Below are 21,232 nucleotides of genomic sequence, written 5' to 3' on the forward strand. Positions count from 1 at the left end.
AACAAAGACAAAAGATCAAAATGTTTTCTAGCTTTATTATTGTTAACATGAGGGCTTTGAAGCACGCTGTTGCATCACTGAAGAAAAAAAGCAGCAGATAGAACTCAGTAACCTTCTAGCTTAACAATTTCCGGAAAAGAGCTCAAGGTTCAGATGAGATATCATGCAGAGCAAGACGTGCGTAGTTGCCAACAGTATCAGATAACATCTGTGCGTTGGACTCATTAAAGATTTAACAAGAGAAGTCACGTGCACACTGAAAAATGGCTGACAACTACCATGCTTAATGCACGTCTCAAAAACTTTGAAAAACAGAAGCAAAATGGAGTTATCTGTGGATGAGGAGGATGGAACTTTCACCAACATTTCTTTGGCAGATGATTCAGGTAAGAAACTACAATAATCTACTGATACAGTACAAATTCCGTGGGCTGAATAATAATACTGGATGAGCACACAAATCTGTAGATCCTAATTACCAAGTGCAGTGCATTTTTAGAAAACGCCCTCAAGTAAACTTTCCTAGTTATGTGGTTAAATAAGCCTTGTGATTAAGGACTGAGATTTTGGGGGTGTGGAGGCTACCACAGTCTTCATGTAACAGCATACGGTAATGTACATTCATCATTTGAGCACGTATAGCCTTTGACTGTTTAGAAACAAAAAGTTACAGAAATGTTAACTCAGTAGTGGCTACTATCCAAGAAAATACAGACAGTGCTGGCCTTTCCTCCTGAATATGGAACAATAATCTCTTTTATATACCTTAGTGAGAACTCACAAGAAGTAATGCAAATTAATTAGTAATGGAAATGAGCTGATCCATTTAAACCCCCACTATTAAGGATTTAATTGTTTTAAAAGAAAATACAAAAGCAAAGACTTCCCCCCATACCCTTCTAGTTTATAGAATTAAAAGATATTTGGTATAGGAAGTAGATAGTTCTATAAACTAGAAAATGACGTGAGTTAATATGAATTGATAATGAATCATTTAGAAAGGTGTGGTCAGAGTATCAACTTGATCGTGTCAGCATGGCCACCACAGAGCTGTGCTAATTTACACTAGGCAGGAATCTGGTTTGCTTAATAATGCAAGTCCTATTTTCCTCCTTTTTCTATTTTTACCACTTCAAGAGTGTTACTATACGTGCCACCTCTTCCTTCTATACACATATATATTAAAAAAAAAAAAACAAAAACAAAAGACCCCACACAAAACACAAACCAAACCAACACACAGTTCTTATTTTTGGAACACAATTTTCTAGTAATTTCATATTAGCATGATGGTGCTGAACTGGATGCTTGAATGCAATTAGTTGATACAGGATATAACATAATAACATCAAGATGTGGTCAACGCGAACTATTCAAAATAAGATAAATTGGCAAACCCTGGTCCAAGTTGTGCAGTAATAGAGGGTTCTCCTGGCAGGGAAGCTGACTTTTCTCTGTAGCAAGGTGTAGCACAGCAAGGAAAAAGTATCCTATGACACTGTTTCATGACTTGCTGCACAACTGGTAACACAGCTAGAACAGACACGGGGCGGCATACTAGCCAAGACTGTCTAGTCTTTGCAAGGCACCCAGAAGTAGCTGTGTTATGAATGACCCCGTAATACTGGATGGGTCTGAATCTGCCCTTTCTCACAGATTAGCATTTTCACCATATTGCTTGATCTTTTGGAAGATGTCAAGCTGCTTTCGTTATAAAGCAAACACCCACTAGCCTCCTCTGTTACTTCAGCACCCTTGCAGCTTGGAAAATGTCAATACACATGAGAAAACAGAGGCACAAAAAAAGATCTTTCATTTAAGCAAAAACTGACACTGGATACCAAAGTCAGCCTAGGCATTCAGGGCTCGATACTCACCAGTGCCAAGCCCTGGCAGATGTCACTGTTATCAAAGTAGCTGCTCAGCTACAGTGCAAATAAGATTCTACTGCACTACAGAAACTGAGCACTTCAAGTTTACTAGACTCCTGACTGCAGTAACACACCCAAGGTCAGAGAAAGCTTACATTTGCCTCACAAAAAGGACCATAAACAAGGCTTATTTATGCAAGATCTGGTACCAATATCAGAGCTTTTCCCCTAATAGTAAAGAGGTTGGGACAGTCAATCAAAAGCAGAGAGAGAAACTCAGAGTAACTGAAAGTACGTGACATTTCCAGACAAGCTTTTAGCTTGAAAGCACAGAGGGAGAATCCAGTAAGATTTGTGGTGAAAATGATAATGCTGATCCATTTCTTTTGCCAGAGGGCAACACCCGGAGACTAGGGAGAAAGTTACATGAAAATTCCTAACCTATAAAAGGGATTATCATATACTTTGTAAGAAACAGTCTTATCTCTCTCAGTTGAAGCTAAGACTAGTTAGAGTAACTCTGGAGCACAGAACCTAAAATATAGAATGGACCTTATAGTTGTAACTGTAAGTCTGGAGAAGAACATCAATTCCAGAAGAGCAGGAAGGATAAAAGATCCGTTTTACACACTAAGAGAGAAAAAGATTCATTAGGATGGACAACAGCAAGCTCAAGCAAGGAATAAGGATACTGGGCTTGTAATAACCTAGGTGATTCTATATGTGGACTTTGCCTGAGGATGACCTGATGTTTTAGAAGCAAGTGTTCCATTTTTAATTTCAAATATGATCACAAAGTTACACTGCCGGTAATGAACTTCCGTATGTTTGTAATTGCATAAGGCTTCCTCCCCCCCATTTCTTAAATGTACTGGAAAAGATACTAAACAGATAAGCCGAACAACATGCTATACATGTACAATCTTAAGCATAACCAGAATACATTCTGCATATCAAAGTTTCTTTAGTACAGTAAAAAGCCATTGTGGCAAAGCAACAGGGGTTACTGAGCCTGATTAACTGACTGCAATATATGAATATTTAATAGCTATTGCTCTTTCAGAACAGCAGCAGTTGTCTATTTGTTACATAGACAGGTATTAAAAATAAATCACCTCCATGTAAATCAAGATGAACACAAAATGGTAGCAAGACAGAAACTTCTTGATAAGTACTTTAATAGCAATATCAAAAGCATTAATTAACAGCATTTGTGAAAATATTTTCACCTTTAATGAAAGGAATACCTTTCCATTTAGAAACTCATAGCACTTGATAAAGTTCCTTCAAAAAATTACCTACTCAAACAAAAACACAGAAGAAATTAAACCAAAAGTAAAACAAAACAGTGAGATGATGCCCAACAGCTGCAAAAAAACTCTGTATTGCTGTTTTGACCAATTATCTATAAGTAAATCAAGGCTCGCTTTCTTCATTGTAAAGAACCTAGAAATTCTCTTACTCTTTTTTCAAATACACTTTCCAGAGAGCCAACATTAAGGACTACATTCCTCACATAAAACTTCCCTTTTAAAAGGCAGACACAAATCCCTAAATGTTTAGCCCTAGCTTACAGAAAGGCAGAACAGTTTTTCATCTCATTAAGTTACCAGTAAAGATTTACAGAACCTTGTTAAAAAGTCTTTCGACAAAATTTGGTGGCAAACCTATAGCTGATGATTACAAGGAAGATCAGACTGTTGACAGGCCAACGTTGTGTCACACGCGCTGGTATTCACAGCCTAAAGCAGCAAAGAGTTCAGTTGCTCAGTCTGTTTGAAAACGCATTTTTGTGGAGTCAGAGTAGACATGAGAACCTTTACAACCATGCATAATCTTTCAGAAGACAGGATGCAGTTATGTTAGAAGGACAGCCTCTTCAGGGTTAAAGAGGAAGTATGACTTTCTAAGGCTTTCTTTTTGTAGACTTTCTAAAGAGACTGGATTTTGTTTCCCAACTGTATGCTCACAGGTTACAGCATCTGATGAGGTCCCATTCTCACTCAGGACCAAAACACACACAGTAAGGACACAGACAATAGTTAGACCAATGTAAGCGAAAATAGCTGTTCATTTAGTATAATAAGGTTTGGTCAGAAAAAGCACAAACTAAGAACTACCTGAATTCTGCATTTCACAGAAGTCTGTCTTCAAGCTGTAATTGTAAATTTGCACACAGATGTGTACAACGCTACAAAAGCTTTTTGAGGTTACTCAGAAAAAGTAACAACAGTTGCAAAGAATTCTGATGTAAAGCAACATTACTTGAAAAAAATAAAAACTTCTGAGAGTCTGTCATTTCCACAAAGAAACAAAATGATGAAGATTTGATGTAAAAGGTCTTGCAAGTTAGTATTGCAAGGAAAAAGAATGAAGCCATTTGTATTGCTTTTTGTCTTTTTCTTTGTAGAAATAATTAGGCAAAGGAGAAAATAGTACAGTTCAAACAGCAAACTAATCTCAGAACTATGTACAATACCTTCTTCTGTTAATGAAAAGGAGAATACATATCTATTCTAGTGGTGAACAGTGAAGCCTCTGTCATCAGTCAGCTTACGCAGGCGCCTCTAGTGCCTGTAACGTTGCCAAAAAGGAAGTGAAAGGCTTGTTGGTTTGCACTGTGTACCATGGAAAAAACAGGATGTACAGCAGAGTTTTAGAAATAAAACATCTGACAGCATTTGTCATTAGCAGCAATGACTTAGAATCCAAGTCCAGAGCAATTAAATTCTCACCTATAGTTTTGTAACTGCACATATATATGCATCCACTTTAACTATTAATGATGCCTTATAACGTAGGGAGATTGTTGCTATTTTAAGCAAAAAATGGTCTTTCAGTTAAATTGAATAAATTAATTCCTTTTGCCAGCAACATCAGCTAGTTTTAGGAAAGCTTAATTGGAACATGATATACAAGTATAGATAATTGCATTTGTAAAGTGAAACTTGTTCCTATAAATTTAATATAGATGATATATTATGAATGCCTCACCTACTTTAACCAAATGAATAACCGAAGAGAATATATAATGAATTAGTAAGAAAGAAAGGGATTAGCACCTGTTCATAGTTACATTCAAGTCAGTTTTGACTTTAAGAGCTCTGACATATTCCTAAAAATTACAAGCTCTCTTTATAACTCTTTGGTCAGAAAATCCACTTACCTGAAGTGAGTGATCTAGTGTGTAGTGTAAAACCAGTTCAATAAACCAAACAGTGGACCATTACTTATGGCATTATTCAAGTCTTTCTACTGATAAAGAGAATCCTCTCACTCTTTTAAACTGCAGAGTGGATATTAGTATGTCGTTATGCTGCTCCACAGGAGAAAACAATTTGTTTCTAGCATTTGTAAATACTAATTAATTTGCTTGATAAGGTATATTTTCTCTAAAGTAGGGAGCAGTAAGTTCGTAAACAAAACTCAAAAAGGCTCTGTGAACCCTGGCTGTGCCTGGGCTGCATATTCTAAAGACTCAAAGTAAACAACCACATAACGAAGCTGACTGATTTGCTCACACTTGCATGGAATTAGTATTAACCTGTTAATTTTGCCCCTCCCAGTGAGTGGGGAAACCACAGAGAAGGAAAGGCTGCCAGATCCCTGTCAAACAGAAACCAATCTATACAAGGATTGTTTCGGGTTCTTCTAGAACAGTCCCCAAACAAGACTTGCCATGCTAACAACACAAATAACAAAGACGTAATAACACAGGAGTCAAGAAAATACTACAGGCAAGAAGTATAAAAGTATAAAAGCAAGAACTATTACACAAGTGCTTGAACTGGCCTCCTCCAGTCAAAGGGGCAGCAAACACACTGCTAAAATGCAAGGTACTATTTGGTTGCTCTATACACATGGACACATATGCCTTCCCTGGGATACATGCTGCATTATAAAAGGAATCTTATTGTTTGGGACATGCTGTAAATCCCTGAAGTTTCAAATTCAAAGTGCTCAGCAAATTTAATTGGTGATACATTACCCAATGCAAGATAGGTGAGGAATCTGAAAATCAAATAGGCTATTCATGTGATATGCTAAGCTTTTGTTGTTTTAGTTGATTTCTCATACAAAAAGGCTTTGGGTTGTGGGATTTTTTTTTCTGTGGTGGGTTTGGTTTGTTTTTTATTTTTGTGTGCTTAAATCAGGTAATCCACCTGAAATGTAGAATCCTGGGCTTGACTTCTTTGCACTGAAAAACAGAGGGAAGGTTGGAAGACAAAGATTTTTTAAGGGAAAGCAAGATGCGCTAGGTGTTCTCTTGTGGAATTTGCACCCAGCAGCATCAATCCAACACTCTTGGTCCCTGGGCTGTGCAGACCAAGGATGTGCACAGCAAGGTTGCTCCCTGCTGGCTCAGCACTTAGGTATCCTGCCCTTGGAAATCAAGAGGTGAAGGACAGCGAAAGAAAAGATCTTGCCATAACGAGGAGCTGAGACACCGCCAGGTCACACAGAAGCAGTATCTACGTGTTGGGGCCCAGGAGCATGGGCCAGATGCACAATCTCGGATACTAGGGTAAAGGCATTCATATTAAGTACTTAGAGTAGGAAGATGCATTGTGTGAGATCCAGTCTGTCTGCTATACTGTAGTGCAAACCTAAGGAAGCATCTGTGCAACTGTTGATCACTACACAAGTAACGCACAGCACTACATAGACTAAAGACACCACCTGTTCTCTGCTCACAGCCCCTCTGCAATGCTAATGGTGGAGGCTCACATAAAGACAATTTTGTCTAAAGGAAAAATAAAAAGACCTCCCACACAGGTTAAATTCTGAAATGGAGTTTCAGTCTAGTGCTCATACTCAAACATCAAAGAGTTATGAATCAAAAGAAAATACTACAGTCAGAAACCACAACTATGCAAAGTAGAATGAAACCTCAACAGTACATGTACCAAAATGGAAATGGTAGGTAAACCAGAAGCTTTTGGAATTGCTACTCTGTCTTGGCTACAACAGCATGAGAGCAAATATATCTAGTTTCCATTCTGTCCCATAATTTAATGTCAAGGATTTTCCCAATTTGCTCATTTTGGGATGGTTTAGACAATAAACTGCAAACATAACGTGAGCAAAGTGGAATTTCTGCAGCAAATACATTTCTCCAAGATAAGCCTGCAACCATTTTTCTTCCTCTCTTATAGTATAAAACACAGCAAATTCTTCAGCAGGTAAGGAAGCTCTCCATCCATCTGTATCCACCTGCAGACTCCGGCCATAGTTTTTTCCCCATTAATCAAAGTGCTGGAGACTCTCTTGCTAGAAAAAATTATGAGAACCTGTTGATTACCAGGCTTGTTGCATAGCGAGTGCAGAAAGCAAGATCACAACAAGCTGAGGAGCACCTATCATTTTAAAAACAGCAATCAAGGAGAGTTACTAAAAAAGCTCCTAAAGCCCAGCCAACATCTGAGAGGACTGCTCACAGGGATTGAGGACGATTACTGGGTTAAAAATGCCTTTAGTAGAGAAGGTGAGATACTGTTAAACAAACCAGCTAATGGAGCTGAGAACAACAGACTTATTTTCCAGTACAAACAGACTGCAGGACTCTAATTAAAATCTGTTGTAATAACTTGAACAGCATTCAGTCTAATGTGAATTTCTCTAATTGTGAGGTTAAAAAGTTATTTAATTAACATGATATTAATAATACTGCAGAGGCAGCCAGATGTAGGATATTAGAAAGACATACTTTTTGAAGTGTATTAAAAATACAGCAGAGGGCACACTTCCCAAATGCCTTTATTTTCCTGAGTACACAGCATCAAGTTATCTATTTATAACCGCATATATTCCTGCAACATACAGAGACACTATGGATCTGTTTCACAACATATAACTCAAGCTGCATAACACCTATACAGATACTACAAACTGTGCAGTGCAGTCACTTCAGTGACGCCACTAAAAATAGCCCAGGTTCTGCATGGCGCTGCCTTTAGCATGGCTCACAGGTTGTCCTAGGGGAACGTGTTGTTCCACAAGGAGCAACAAGTTCTGCAAGTGTTATTTCCTCTAGGGACCCAGAGAACAAACACACAAACAGCAGGGTGAGTTTGGAGCTGTTGTGACTGGCTAGATGAGAGCAACTATACAAAGTAACTTAGGTTTCCACATGATGTGATGTCTAATGTGAGGCTCAGAAGCAAGGAGCTAAATCACAGGTTTCTCAAAAGGCTTATCTGCTAGACTGGAAGCAGTTTGGCCAGGTTTATACAGCGCTGAAGCAGAGCAGGTAAACCCTGTCTCCTCTCCCAAGGAAACCCACACATGAACACCTGAAAGTTAGCAGTGACCACCCACTCATGACTTTTCTCTAGTGTTCCTCAGGCTTTGCCAACCTACGTAAACCTGCAAGAGTTACATACTGGAGAACATGTGCCTTAATTTCTTCTGAATTGAATACAGACCGATCAACTGCTGGTTGAGGACCAGCGCTCTCAACAGCTGTCACCAGCATATGAGTACAAACCAAATGTATCTGAAAAAACGTGGATGCTTATTTAACCGCACACTTACTTCCATGATTTTGCCTGCAGCTCAAGGGCTTTAAGGGGAAAGGACCGCAGACGGTTGGAAAATGCCGTGAGGCGGGCAGGGTGTGCGCAGCTGCCCGGGACACCGGCGCGCTGCTTGCTCCGCGCCGCTTGTGCCTCCGCCTCGCCGGCAGCGCTTGCGGTGGGGCGGAGCGCGAGGCGCGGCCGTTGGCGGCGGGGCTCGAGGATGCCAACGGCCGCGGCTCGCGCGCCGGCAGTGCCGCGGCGCATCCCCTGGGGCTACGGGCAGTTCCCCCACCCGCTCTCACCCCTCTGGCAGCAGCCATCACCGCGCCCGTGCCCGTGCGCCCAGGCGCCGGGACCGGTGCTGTGCGATCTGGGTGCCAGCCCGAAACGCGCGGCTGCCCCTGGATCGCTGCCCGGCGCTGGCGCGGACGCGGTGGCCGCGCGGCGTACTGCAAGCAGCGCGTTGTTCCTGTGGGGGGGGGACGCTGCTTCATCGGCGCTTTCAACACGTGTGAGCTGTCACATCAGCCGCTGACCAGCAGCCTCCCTCCCAGGCGTGGGAGCGCCGCCCCGCCCGGTACCGCGGCAGGGAGCATTGCAGCCCCCAGCCGGCTGCAGCCGGAGCAGCCCGAGCGGCGCCCCCTGCTCGGGCAGCCGGGACCCGCCCTCCGCACGCGGCGCTGCTGGGGGCAGTGCGGCCCCGCCCGCCCCCAGGGAGGTGCCGGGGCCTGGCCCCACCCCGCCGGCACGCCTCGCCCCGCCCATTGGCTGTTGCGGGCGCTGCCCCATGCGCGCGCAGGGCCCGCAGCGGCGCAGGCGCGGCGGGGGGCGCACAGCGGCGGCTGGGCCGGGGCGCGGAGCGCAGCCCGCAGGGAGCCAGCGGCGCAGGTGAGGACGCGGGGCGGGGCAGCCGGGCTTCGGCCGCTGCCGGGAGGATGCTCGAGGCCGCGGAGCAGGCCCGGCCGCCGGGCAGGAAGGGGCCGCACGGGCAGGGCCGAAGAGCTGCTCGAGGGTGTTGCGGGGAAGCCCTTTGCGGTGCTGCCGTCACCCCCCGGCAGCGGGTCCGGTGACCCAGCGTTGCCGTGATGTCCTAGGGAGAAGGGCAGGGATGTGGAGCGGGATGCACTGTGAGGTGCAAGGAACCCTGCGGGCCTGCTGTCCGTGACACGGTTGCCCGTGGTCACAGCAAAACGAGGGGGCAAGGAGGGGGCTCCTGCTTCTGTATTTCTATAATAGCCAGTTCCAGAAAGATCGGTGCTGGGAATAAAGCAATTACATCATTGAAACACGGGGTTATTTAATGTGTTAGAGAGTAATCTAGATCAGTTTGGTTTTGTAAGCTGAAACATAGTTACTCTTATTTGCATACCACATAAGGCTCCAACAAAAATAATCAAAGCATGTTAAAACGTATTCATCTGCCGTAAGCTTAAATGCTGGCTTTTTAACACCAATTAGCAAAATGCAACTAAATTCCACTTATAAAGGCAGTTACACTAATGGTTGCCCCAATTTTTTTGTTTGTGTTTTTCTGTTTTGTTTTTATTGTTTTGAGCAGAGCATCTTACAGGAAGACTCTCTTCAAAAGAGGAAAGGGCCCGTTCTGCAATGATGAACGCTGACATGGATGGTATAACTTCTTAAAGTTATTCTTCTTCTTTGTTATTTTTGCTAGTTAGTACAATTTCCAACTGTTACAGATGTTGCATTAAAGCTAATATGATTTATTGCAGCTGTTGAGGCTGAGAATCAGGTGGAATTAGAAGAGAAAACACGGCTTATTAATCAAGTTTTGGAACTGCAGCACACACTTGAAGGTTAGCAGTTTGAGACATCACAATTTTTACAAGTACACAATAACCAGCAAAAGCAAACCTTACTGTTTTGCTCTACCTTAGTCAAAGTGTCCAGAAGCCTGTCACTTTTGCAGTTGAAGGTACATAAAAAAAAAAAAACAACAAAACCATTTTGGAACTTTTTTTTTTTCCTTCTTTATGCAATGTAATGCTTGCTTGACTCCCATAATACACATCAAGCTGCAGGGGCAATATGGTTAACTTCCTCAGGCTCAGTAGTTGACATACATCTTTGAGTCTGCTCATCAATGAACTTTTGTTTCCAAATAGTTTAGTTTGCAATAGCTTAATTCAGAAATTCAAGGAAAGGTATAACTTACACAAACTTACTGTTAGTAACAAGTTTGTAAAAATATTGTACTATGAAATAATACAGGAAAAATGGGCTTTAGAGAAAACTTGTGAGCAGCACAGTGTCCGATGAGAGAATACCCTATGGCAACGTTTCCTGCATTAAAAATGCAAATAGTTTGATGTAGGCACATAGAATATATTCATTCTTGTATGCAACAGTGTCTAATATTTTTCTTATAATGTCACCTTCGCAGATCTCTCAGCACGAGTAGATGCTGTTAAGGAAGAAAACTTGAAACTGAAATCAGAAAACCAAGTTCTTGGACAGTATATAGAAAATCTGATGTCAGCCTCTAGTGTTTTCCAAACAACTGACACAAAAAGCAAAAGGAAGTAAGGGTTGACTCACAGATGATGTCATTGTATTGCTGCTGTCTTTTTTTTGTTGTTTTAATTAGCATAGGCTACATGAGCTAAAATATTTTAGTTTGTGGCTTTACTGGATACCTGAAGATTATAAGCTTTGTTGATAAACAGAATTAAGAACATTATCATGAACAGGAGACATAAGTTTGTGTATTTTTAAGATTAAGCCATGTGCAAATGAAGTGTAGAGACTTACTAAACTTTCATATTTATTTTAAAAATGATATCTTGTTAAAATTGAATTCAGTTTGTCAGTTTAAGTAAATGACTTGGCACTCTGAGGTCTTAGTGTAGTGTTCTTGACTAGCAAAATAATACAGTTGCAATATTGTGTTGAAACTTTGATAAAAATGTGCAAAATCTTACTGCATAGAATCATAGAATAGTTTGCGTTGGAATCACATTTTTCACTTCAAATATATTCTTATTACTATATAGTACTGTCCATAGCTCTGCAAAGCAACTTTGAACAAAAACATATAAACCAGTTAAGAATTTCTATGAAGTAATAAAAGTATGGCATTATTTGCAGGGCTTGTGTACTGAAAAATACCTAAGATTTTTTGGGAAGGGAGAGAGTGACAGAAGAGAAACAAGGATAAGCAACTTACATCAGGGAAATACCAAATTGATGCAGTATCTGAGTGTTTATAGTTTGTAAGATGAACACTTCAGACCATTTTCACTTTCCTGTTTTCTCAAAGAATAATCAGGCACAGCATTATATATATATATATATATATATATATGTATATGATCTGCTTGAAGTTTTTCAGTTGTGTGATGAAGATTTAAGTAAAAACACAAGTAACAAGCTTTACAGAAACAGGTCAGCGATGTTCCTCATGCTCATGGTGGACAATCTGAAGCGAGGAACTGAGAATGAAGTGCCAAACTTGTCTTTGCTTCAGGCCTTAGAGAAACTCTTTTCCTGCCCAGAGCCTGAGCCTGTGAATTGCCTCTTGCAGCATTGCACAACAACATCCAATGCAGAAGACTCCACTGGAACAAGGGTGGCTTTTGCCTCTCAAGTCTGTGCTGCTCTGAGCAGTGCCTTGTGTCAAGGTTTTTTACTGGCTTGGCTGTTTGTTAGCAGGTTTTGTAAAGGAACTCAGCCCAGATTATGGGTTTGAGTACCTCCCCCACAGAGGCAGCATGTCCAGCATGGTCAGTATTAAGGAAGAGCAGAAGTTAAGATACGGACAATGATGGAAGTTTTAGCAGTACTCAGCTGGATCTGTTTCATCTTGCCATATAGCAGCATTGCAGACTTATTTATGGATCTTACCTAGAACTGAGGTCTTTTCCTTCCATAATGAAACCATTGTACTTTACCTTTTAACAAAAAGAAATCATTAGTTCAAGGGTCTCCTTAAACCTTGCTGTGATGATTCTGTAAAATACAGCTGCAGGAAATGGATGAGTGGATGTTATAGTAGAATAAATCCCTCTCAAATCCCAAGTTCCTTGGCAGCTAAGCACTGCTGTGTCTCAACTGCAAGATGACATTGTGAGGTTCCCCCCTCCCAAAGGAGAGGTCTCCCATTTCTCCCCATTATAGAATAACTGCACAGCACTCCCTGGAATGTCAGCAGTCAAATGATTGCAAACAAAGCACTAATAGTTAGGTCTTGAGGGCTGTTTAAAACTCTGAGTCAAAAAACCTGATCATGATAAAGTTTCACCCACCAAGTCAAAAATGGCTGATATCATGTGTGTCATGGGGTCTTGTAAACATCCAGAATTATTTTTAATCTTTTATGGACTACTCTCTCACTTCACTGCTATCTGGAACTCTAAATACATCCAAGAATTGCTAGCAGGTAGAGTAAATCACATGATTAGTCCAGGGTTTGAGCACTAAAAAAAAAAAAAAAAAAAATAAAGAACCACTACACCAAGCACTTACTTCTAAAGCTTGCATTACATGACAGCCATCCTAGCTTTAGGGCCGTGTCACTGCACATCTCCATCTGCACTGTAGGAGATCAAGTGGTAACAGAGCATGCGCTTGTTAGACTTCAGCAATTTCCTGAGATCAAGTAATCTTAAAGTCATGGGGTTTGTATTGTAAGACTGGATAGTGATATTTTATCCATTGGTGTGTAGTCATTTCATGTATATACCGTTTTACATCCCACTACTGCGGCCTTCATTTAACTTATGAACGTTAACAAGATGTTGTATTTCTGACTTTACACTAAATAAAAACTTTTTATTTGTCTCTATTAGTCTGGTTTAACATTTGTAAACCTGAAAACTTCGCATAACTGTCTGTTGTCAAAAGGTGGCAAAGTAGTAGGGTTTGCTGTCATTTTAATTGTTCCTACATAACTGAAGTGTCTGAAAGACCAGATGTAATTAGCAAGTATTGAGATGAAACATGAGTTAATTAACCTGTTTTCAGTAAGCTTCCAGTCCGCCACTCTGTATTTTCACCCATGAGTCTTACATTTCTGTATATTTCTCTTGTAGCTAAAGGAAAAGAATTGGCAGGCTGCATCCAGAGTTGGCAAAGCTAAAACTTGTACATCTCCACATGGTAGACATTTAAGCCAAATTAGAAGATGCTAACATTTCCTACCCAGGTAATGAGCTCTACATCAGTCAGAAACTAGAATTATTACTTCGTCATACCTTCATGAAGCTGGAAGCTAACTGAGGAGTAGCTTCACTTGTAATTAACTGAAAAGCCCTCAGTCCTACGTACCATTCCATGAATACAGAAATTTCTCAGCATAGGATTTGGTGTCCTCAGTAAGACGACTTTATCAAGCTACAGTGTAAGCAGTGGGAGAGCAGGCTGCAGAGGTCTGATGCATGCAGTTCCAAAGGTGACTGAAAGTTTTTAAACAACAGAGCATCCTGGAACTGGATTAGCATTAGTTTGTTAATTTCAAAACCCTTTAAAGCAGGTTTATTGTGGTTTGTTTGGTTTTTAATATACAGCTGAACTTTAACATAACAAAGGTGTTTGTTTTTTACAATATGCAGTTTATTTAAACTACATTATGAGAAAGCCCAGTTACATCTGTAAAAAAAACTTAAACCATCAAAAATTCTTATCTATATTAATAAAATTCATGTTAAGCAAGAGTTATTAAATATTTTTATAGGAAGCAATGTACACTTAGCAAGTATTCTATAAATAGAGGTTATACCACTCCGGGTTGGAACATGAGAACTATAAAACTTTGAAAAAAAAAAAAAATAATCTGTGTATCACTTCTGCAGATTTGATATCTGCATTCCAAAGTAAAACAAGTCACATCAATTACCACTTGTTCTACAAATATTCTATTTTAAAATATCTCTTAAAAATAAATTACTGTAACCAATATCTGAAGTGAACAGGTGACCACCCATGTAACAAGATCAACTAAAACAAATAATTGACAATAAAAATTGCTGCTAGCACTAAATCATAATACAAAACCAATTATTGCTCTGCACAGAAAAAAACCACCTTTTCTCATAGCAATGTGAACTGCTATAGATGCTACATCTCTACTGTCATCCTCTTTTAGCTGAAAAGTATAAATAGCTAATTTTGTGCTAGAGCTGTAAAAATACTATGTTTTAAAAAATATTTAGAGTAAGCTTATCTCCAACTGATTTCTAGTAATCTTCAACTCTTAAGAATCTTCACTTTAAAAATCAGTTGACCGACTTGCAGTTTCACTTCCATTCTGAATTCAAAACATCAGCTAACTCCTCACAGATAATATTTCTCCTTAAAAAAGGGACTCAAGGAAGTCTGGGAAGATTAAAAGAGGTTAGACAATTAAAATAGGAGGTTAAGTAGTAATGAGTCCCACTTTTTTCTTTCAGATCTCAGGAACTTGGATGCTGTCAGGCCCACTGAAGTGGCATACCCAAAGTTACTATTATCTAGATGTACAAATACTAGCTGGAAGTAACTCAGTCCTTTCGTACTCTTCTTTTGCGCACTGATTTCAGTGGATCATCTCCAGAACCTGTGCTTTCATCAGCTTCTTTCATCTGGGGAAAAAAAAAGGGGGGGGAAGGGGGATTAAAATTTTAAACCCATTGTAATGTAATTATGGAAACTGGCATGTTACTTCATTCTTCCTCCCAACTCTCCCCAATCATATTATCACTAAGTGCAACGCTTAAATGATAGGATGCTTTTTTCCATAATACTAATCCAACAGTAAGTAAGGTGGGTAGAAGGCTTCTCCTTTTTATATTCAGAAGGAAGATAATAGTACATTTAAACTGATGTCATAAATTTGATTTTACCCATTTACTCATGAGTTTAAAGGGGGTGACTTTTTAGTTAATTTAGCAACTTCCTTAAAGTGCATCTTTTGCTAATTTTAATTTGCACTTCTTAAGCGAGAAGCATTTAAAACATAACATGCCACCTTTGGAGAGCTACAAATAGAACAAACTGTTCTTAAATCAGATGTCTGTTCTTCTCAGTTTAAAAGCAATTAGCTTACAGAAGCCCGTGGAAAGCCTTTCCAACTTCATTCGCAGGCAATGCACTGCTTCCTCACTTCCCTGCATCACCCAGTGGCAAGCACCTCATTCAGAAGGAACAGCTTACAGAATGTGGTACAACTCCAGTGAGGACATGGTGTGCATGACATCTCCCAAGTAGGTCACTAGTTGACTCATGACAGAAACTCGTACAAAACACCCAGAGTAGAGCAAGCCATAACCTCCTGGCGGTACTGTGCAACGGCACACACACATCCAGATAGTGTTATTACTTTCACAGAGAGTTACATGCACCGTAATGGGGTTCATCAGATACTGTTTCCTATATAAATGTACAAGTTAAAAAAAACAAAACCAACAAACCTTACAGGAACAAGAGAAAGTGCTGAATAAGAGGCAATTAATGAAGAATTTGAGTGCTTAAACAATGCAGCCTCACGCAAGGTCCAGTTCTGTAGAGGAGTTTTAGATAAAAGGAAGTTAACATTACATTGAACTCCCCTTATCTGGGAAGGGACACATTTAGGGCATGATAAGCACAAGATGACCCATAGAAATACTGTGGGTCGATCTAAAGGGTTTCAGGCATACCAGAGTTTCAAAATGTAAGGATAATAAGTAGCTAGAGTAAGAAAAGCACAAACAAATTCCATTCTACAATGTTATTTTCTGTAAAACATTATATCAATTATCTGGTGACTGGATTAATCTGCACAAGAAAAATGAAACTGCAGATGCAGAATTCAAAATATGGTCATTTTGCTTGAAACCTTGTTTTGGAATTAAAAAAAAAAAGGATAACTGAAAGCTTAAGTTATTCCAGTACTCACTAAAAGGCTATTTGGTTAGAAGAACATGTTCTATCAATTAAGTAGCATGATAAAAAGATCCTGACACCTACTGCAGCATCCAAATTTTCAAGACTTGCAATTCATTTCATAACCTGTTAAAAACTACACTCCTGTGAAAATGTTTCATGTTTAGAGACCTGTGTGATCACTTCTATATTATACCAGTATTTTACAATAAATATCACCTCCCATCCACAATGACACAGGAGGAGATGTTTCACAAGCCTATACAGAGTGTTTGAGATGTCAAACTCAAACACATCTCTATCTCATGATTTGTTTTATGGCTCAACATAATTAAAATTCTTGTTGTGGGTAACTGGGCTGAGTTAGAAGTGTGATGTTGGACAATGGTGAGGAGAAAACAGAACAGAAAAAAAAGCTAATTTACCTCATCTTCTGAGCCAGATTTATTTGGCTTATCACCATCTTCTTGACTTCTATCTTCAGCATCATTTTCTTCTTCATCATCAATATCTTCACCACCTTCAACCTCATCTTCTGCAGCAGAAATTAATTTTATTTTGTAAACAGAACTATATTAAAAATGCACTATATCCAGACATGCTAGTAAGGAAAATAAGCCAATTTCAGTTTTAGAATGAACTGCTTTTTTACAATAACCCATAAAAAAAAATCTCAGTGACATAGAGCATAGAATTCACATGAATCAGTATAAATTGATCACTGTTGGATTTAATACCCAATTTTAACAGCTTCAGCCTAGCTTCTTTTCACAATAGCACATACTCCCTTCAGACTTTTAAGTGACCAGATCTGACTAAGTTCTGACTTGAGTAGCAAAGTACAATATTGCAGTTATCAGTCATCTACCATAGGGGACACCCACATCCTGAGGGAACTCTCCTTTTCAGCAGGGAATTCTTGTGGCATACTGTTTTGGTTGAGGGATAAGCAGCCCTGTGCTCACCCCCTTTTTACACATTATTTCAATGCAGAAACTAGTTAGAAAAGCACTGTTATTTCCCTCAGCTCGAAGTACGTTCAGCTCATGCTACTAGAAAAAAACTATTCACAAAATCCAATAAGCTTTCTATAAGACCTGGTGTCAGGCAGACCTTTGAACTCAAGGTGATGGGAAAGAAAAAAAAAAAATGAAGAGAAAAAAATTCCCTGGACAAACTATAGCCTAAGGAACATTTTCTACTTTCTTACTGAGGCTGTGGCACTGCACAAAGAGAGCATGCAGCAAATATTGCAAATTCACAGGTAGGTACCCTTCTAGGATAACCGTCTCTCTACATTCTGTATACTTTATGAAGGAGGCTCAGCACCTATCTGAAATTTGCAATTGTGCCATGCTTTTTCTTCCTTTTTTTTTTTTTTTTTAAATGTTGTCAATGTGGATCTCAAGCCATTCAGTATTCCACAGCTCAAACCCTGTTATATTCAACTCCAGAAAACAAAGCGGCAGATAATGAATATAAAGGAATTGTAAAAACTACTAAGATCCAAAGCGACTAGTAGAAAATATTTATGACTACAAGTACTACACTAAGAAACGTGAGAGGAAACTTTGATCTGTATCTGATGAAAGCTGGCATCCACCAGCTTGAAGTTCCACCATCAACATGGACAAAGGAAAAAAAACATCTGAAAGGAGAGACTACTTTCAAGTCCTGGCCCAAATTACTTCCCCTTCCCAGTACCTGAAGGAGGAGTCTCTCTTCCCATCTTCTTTGTAGCCTGTATAAGCTTTCTTTTTGTCTCTTCCATTTCTCTTCTCTCTGTAGTAAAAAGAATCAGCAGAAGGCAGAAGACAAATTCTCTAATGCTTTCAGATATGAAGAGGCAAAAAAGTGACAGAAAAAAATGGGAAGATTTCAACCTGCAAATGTAAAAGGCAGCAGGAAGTTCAGAGAAACTAAACAATTCTTAAAGAGAAACTAAGAAGTCATATGACAGCAAGTCTAACTATTTCCTCTGAAGCCTAGAATTTACTTAAAAACCTTGGAATACAAATGCTGGCTATGTCAGTTTTACTCTGCATTCAGTTTAGTTACTAAAAGTAAAGGCCTAAAATGGAATCTGTTTTTGAAGCACCATGAACAGCTGTTCAAAGTGGAATTGTTTATAAGTTGAGGGAGCTAAACAGTTTTCCTCTGCGATTGCCTAGACCTTATTTTTAACTTTCAAACACACACTTTAACATATAGTTTATTAAGTGACATGTTGTAATTAACTGATTGACTTAACAGAATACTGGAATTCGTGTTTTTCAGCCTTGCAACAGTACCAATCTATGATCTACATCAAGACAAAACAGATTCTGTAATTCAGGAGCAAAGAGCAGGTTGAGTAGAGGAAGACAAAAAAGAAAAGGCAGGAGGATACAATGCTGAAATGCTGTACCTACAATTTATGCTAATGTAAAAAATGTTACGTAGCATAACTAAAATAATTAAATGTCTAGGTAAGGCTCTTGAATGGTAAGGCAGATGGACTAAGTTTGGTGCAGCAAACGTTGTGCCAGTGTACTAAATTCTGTAAGCACTAGTATGGGAACATCTGATGCTGAGTAAACTCTAAGTCATACAAGCAGAAGCCATCAACATTCATGGAACATAAGTGCAGAGACAGACAAAAAACAGAGTTTCAGTCAGTAATATAAAGTGATAGCAGTACTAAGGAGAAAACAAACAAACCAACCCAGACACATGAATGTCTGCTAGGTTTCTAACTTTCCATAACAGTCACTTGCCACTTTCTTTGTTCCTACCAAGGAAGAGTGAAATAAGAAGCAGAATCTTGCAGAGATTTGAGGCTAAGAACTTTCTCATGAAAGTCAAGATAATGCACTATAAGTTACATGATTTTTCTTTCTATTCATTACTATAGACTCAGAGAAACACTAACACAAAGCCATAGTTGAAAAGTACCAGTAATCTTGGTACAGTAAACTCAAGATGGTTTTATCCTTGGATGTCAAAGTAGAGCTCAACCTATGGAATCATTGATTCCTCCCTATGGGCAGCAGGAGAGGCATCTGCAGGCAAGCAACATGCTGCTAGAAAGCAGCACAAAGGAAGCGGCAGACTTCAGTATTTGAAGTCTACTGTGGTTTCAGGCTTTAGCAAGAGTTACTAAAAGCAGTGACCAGCAGAATAGTCCAGGGTACAACAGTCCCACAGAGGAGTAAACAGAGAGACTTACGTTAAAGGCTTAAAGCTATTCTGGACAGATTTCAAAGACAACAGTGTGACTTCAACCACTTTGGGTACATATATCCGAACAGCTCAAATTTGTTCAATATAGGAAATATTTAGAAGGGAGAAAATACGTATCACTGTCTGCAAACATAAAAAGACTGCTGGAAGCATAATAAATTCTTCCAAGTGAAAAAATGCTGAGATTTACTTTCTGCTGGTATTTAGGGAAGAGCTATTAGCCATGGAATGCAACTTGCTGGAGGTTGTCAAAAAGACACTGACAACTCAGAGCAAGGCAGGTTTTGCATATTCTAAGATAATTGGTTGTAATTACTGGCAATGCAATCCATGAACTAGTCTTATTCATATCTTTATATTTAATCAAACTGCAAGCTATCCAGCTTATCTTACCATCTTCAGCAATATCTTCATTTTCTTTTTCTTCTAATTCTATTTCATCATCTTCTAACTCTTCTCTCCCTTGTTTTAGATCTCCCTTTAAAATTGGTTTAGATATATCAGTTTTGCTGAAGTCAACATCTTCATCTGTTTTCTACAACAAATTAAAAACAAATTATATTTAAACTCAAATTAAGAATTAAACATAACAGCCACTGTAAGCTAGGTAATATCAATGGCACATTAAAACGGATATTGTTGCATAGATGTTAAAAGTTTTCAAATAAAGTATTAACAATAAAACCAAATAAAAATAGAGTAAATTTCTCTAACCTTTGCTGGCCAGCAGAACAAGACACCGAGACCAACAGGGAGAGCCAAAGTCAAGATGTAAAGAACCCAGAGCCATGGGTGGTCTTCTGCAGCAGTCACCAGTTGACTAAACATACCAGGCTTTATTGAAAACAATTAAAAAAAGGAAAAAAAAAAAAAAAGTTTTGTGTTTACATCCATCTCAACACTTCAGTAAGTTATAAAGTGTACTGTAAATATCTTAAGCTTTATGTTGCCCAAAGAAAACCCTTTTTATCTTTGCTTTTTAATGACTAAAACAATATTGAATTTCAATACTAGTGAAGTGACAACATGTTGAGTTCAAATAAATAGCAGGTACCTGGTACTCCAAACATACTAGACTGGGCACTACTCAATTTTGGAAAGTGACATTTGGAGTCTTGGCAATCTCACAATTCAGACCCTTTGCAGCTACTTTATTTTTCCCCCATGCTATGCTAACTCAGCTGAAAGCTTCCGAAGCACCAAGAACCTCAGAGCAGCAGCCAGCCTCCTGCAGAGCAATGTCTTGTTCCATCTGTACTATGACATTCTCTCCCCTGAGAGCCAGTTATTCAGGGAGTAAACTGTCCTCCCAGCTCAGTTCTGACTTATACCATCGAGGTACATAGGCAAGTGCCTGGTCCAGTAAGACATCTGGAAAGGTACATCAGCAACTAAGGTAGGAAATTTGAGAGGCACAGTGGAGTAAGGGGACTCAAGGAATATTTTTTGCTATTGCACAAACAGGTATAGATGCACATCCAGATGTAAACCCAAACATTTCAGAAAAGGGCAAAGTTGTGAGAGGAAGTGCCTTTCCTAATTGCGTGGGCAGATACACCATTGCTACTTGCTCACCCTGTGACACACAGCAGCTTTCAGAAATTGGCCACATTTGCCACCAACCCATCATTTCTTTCCCACAACTGCAGGCTGGCTCTTGCCACTCAACCAAAGAAAATACAGGACTTAGAAAGAAACAGTAGTCAGCAAAGGCAGTCACTAGAGGGACTCACAGTCCTGTATGTCAGGACAAGCTCATCC

The 21,232-nt window shown here is 39.5% G+C and overlaps 2 protein-coding genes across 6 annotated transcripts in view; one reads left to right on the forward strand and one right to left on the reverse strand.

Annotated features, from left to right (window-relative positions):
* The first annotated feature begins 256 nt into the window (after positions 1-256).
* SCOC (short coiled-coil protein) lies at positions 257-13,189 on the forward strand. Of its 4 annotated transcripts, none has more exons than XM_082051483.1 (4): positions 257-386; positions 9,948-10,019; positions 10,123-10,206; positions 10,794-13,189. In XM_082051483.1, the coding sequence occupies exons 1-4, from the start codon at positions 287-289 to the stop codon at positions 10,934-10,936; spliced, it is 399 nt and encodes a 132-aa protein (XP_081907609.1). In that variant the 5' UTR covers positions 257-286; the 3' UTR covers positions 10,937-13,189. The 4 variants fall into 4 exon arrangements, with proteins under 4 accessions (XP_081907609.1, XP_081907610.1, XP_081907611.1 ...); XM_082051485.1 differs by lacking the exon at positions 257-386 and adding an exon at positions 9,150-9,277; XM_082051484.1 differs by lacking the exon at positions 10,123-10,206.
* A 734-nt stretch (positions 13,190-13,923) lies between these two features.
* The window catches only part of CLGN (calmegin), a 29,668-nt gene continuing 22,359 nt past the window's right edge, over positions 13,924-21,232 (reverse strand). Inside the window, exons 12-16 of one of the 2 annotated variants that reach the window (XM_082051480.1) lie at positions 20,186-20,305; positions 19,865-20,006; positions 17,954-18,031; positions 16,675-16,784; positions 13,924-14,967 (exon numbers count right to left, since the gene is read on the reverse strand). In XM_082051480.1, the coding sequence (XP_081907606.1) occupies positions 14,887-14,967; positions 16,675-16,784; positions 17,954-18,031; positions 19,865-20,006; positions 20,186-20,305 (531 nt within the window). In that variant the 3' untranslated portion in view covers positions 13,924-14,886. The other variant, XM_082051479.1, reaches the window with a different exon arrangement.

The sequence above is a fragment of the Streptopelia decaocto genome, assembly GCF_964273445.1.
Source record: "Streptopelia decaocto genome assembly, chromosome: 4".
Taxonomy (NCBI): Eukaryota; Metazoa; Chordata; class Aves; order Columbiformes; family Columbidae; genus Streptopelia; species Streptopelia decaocto.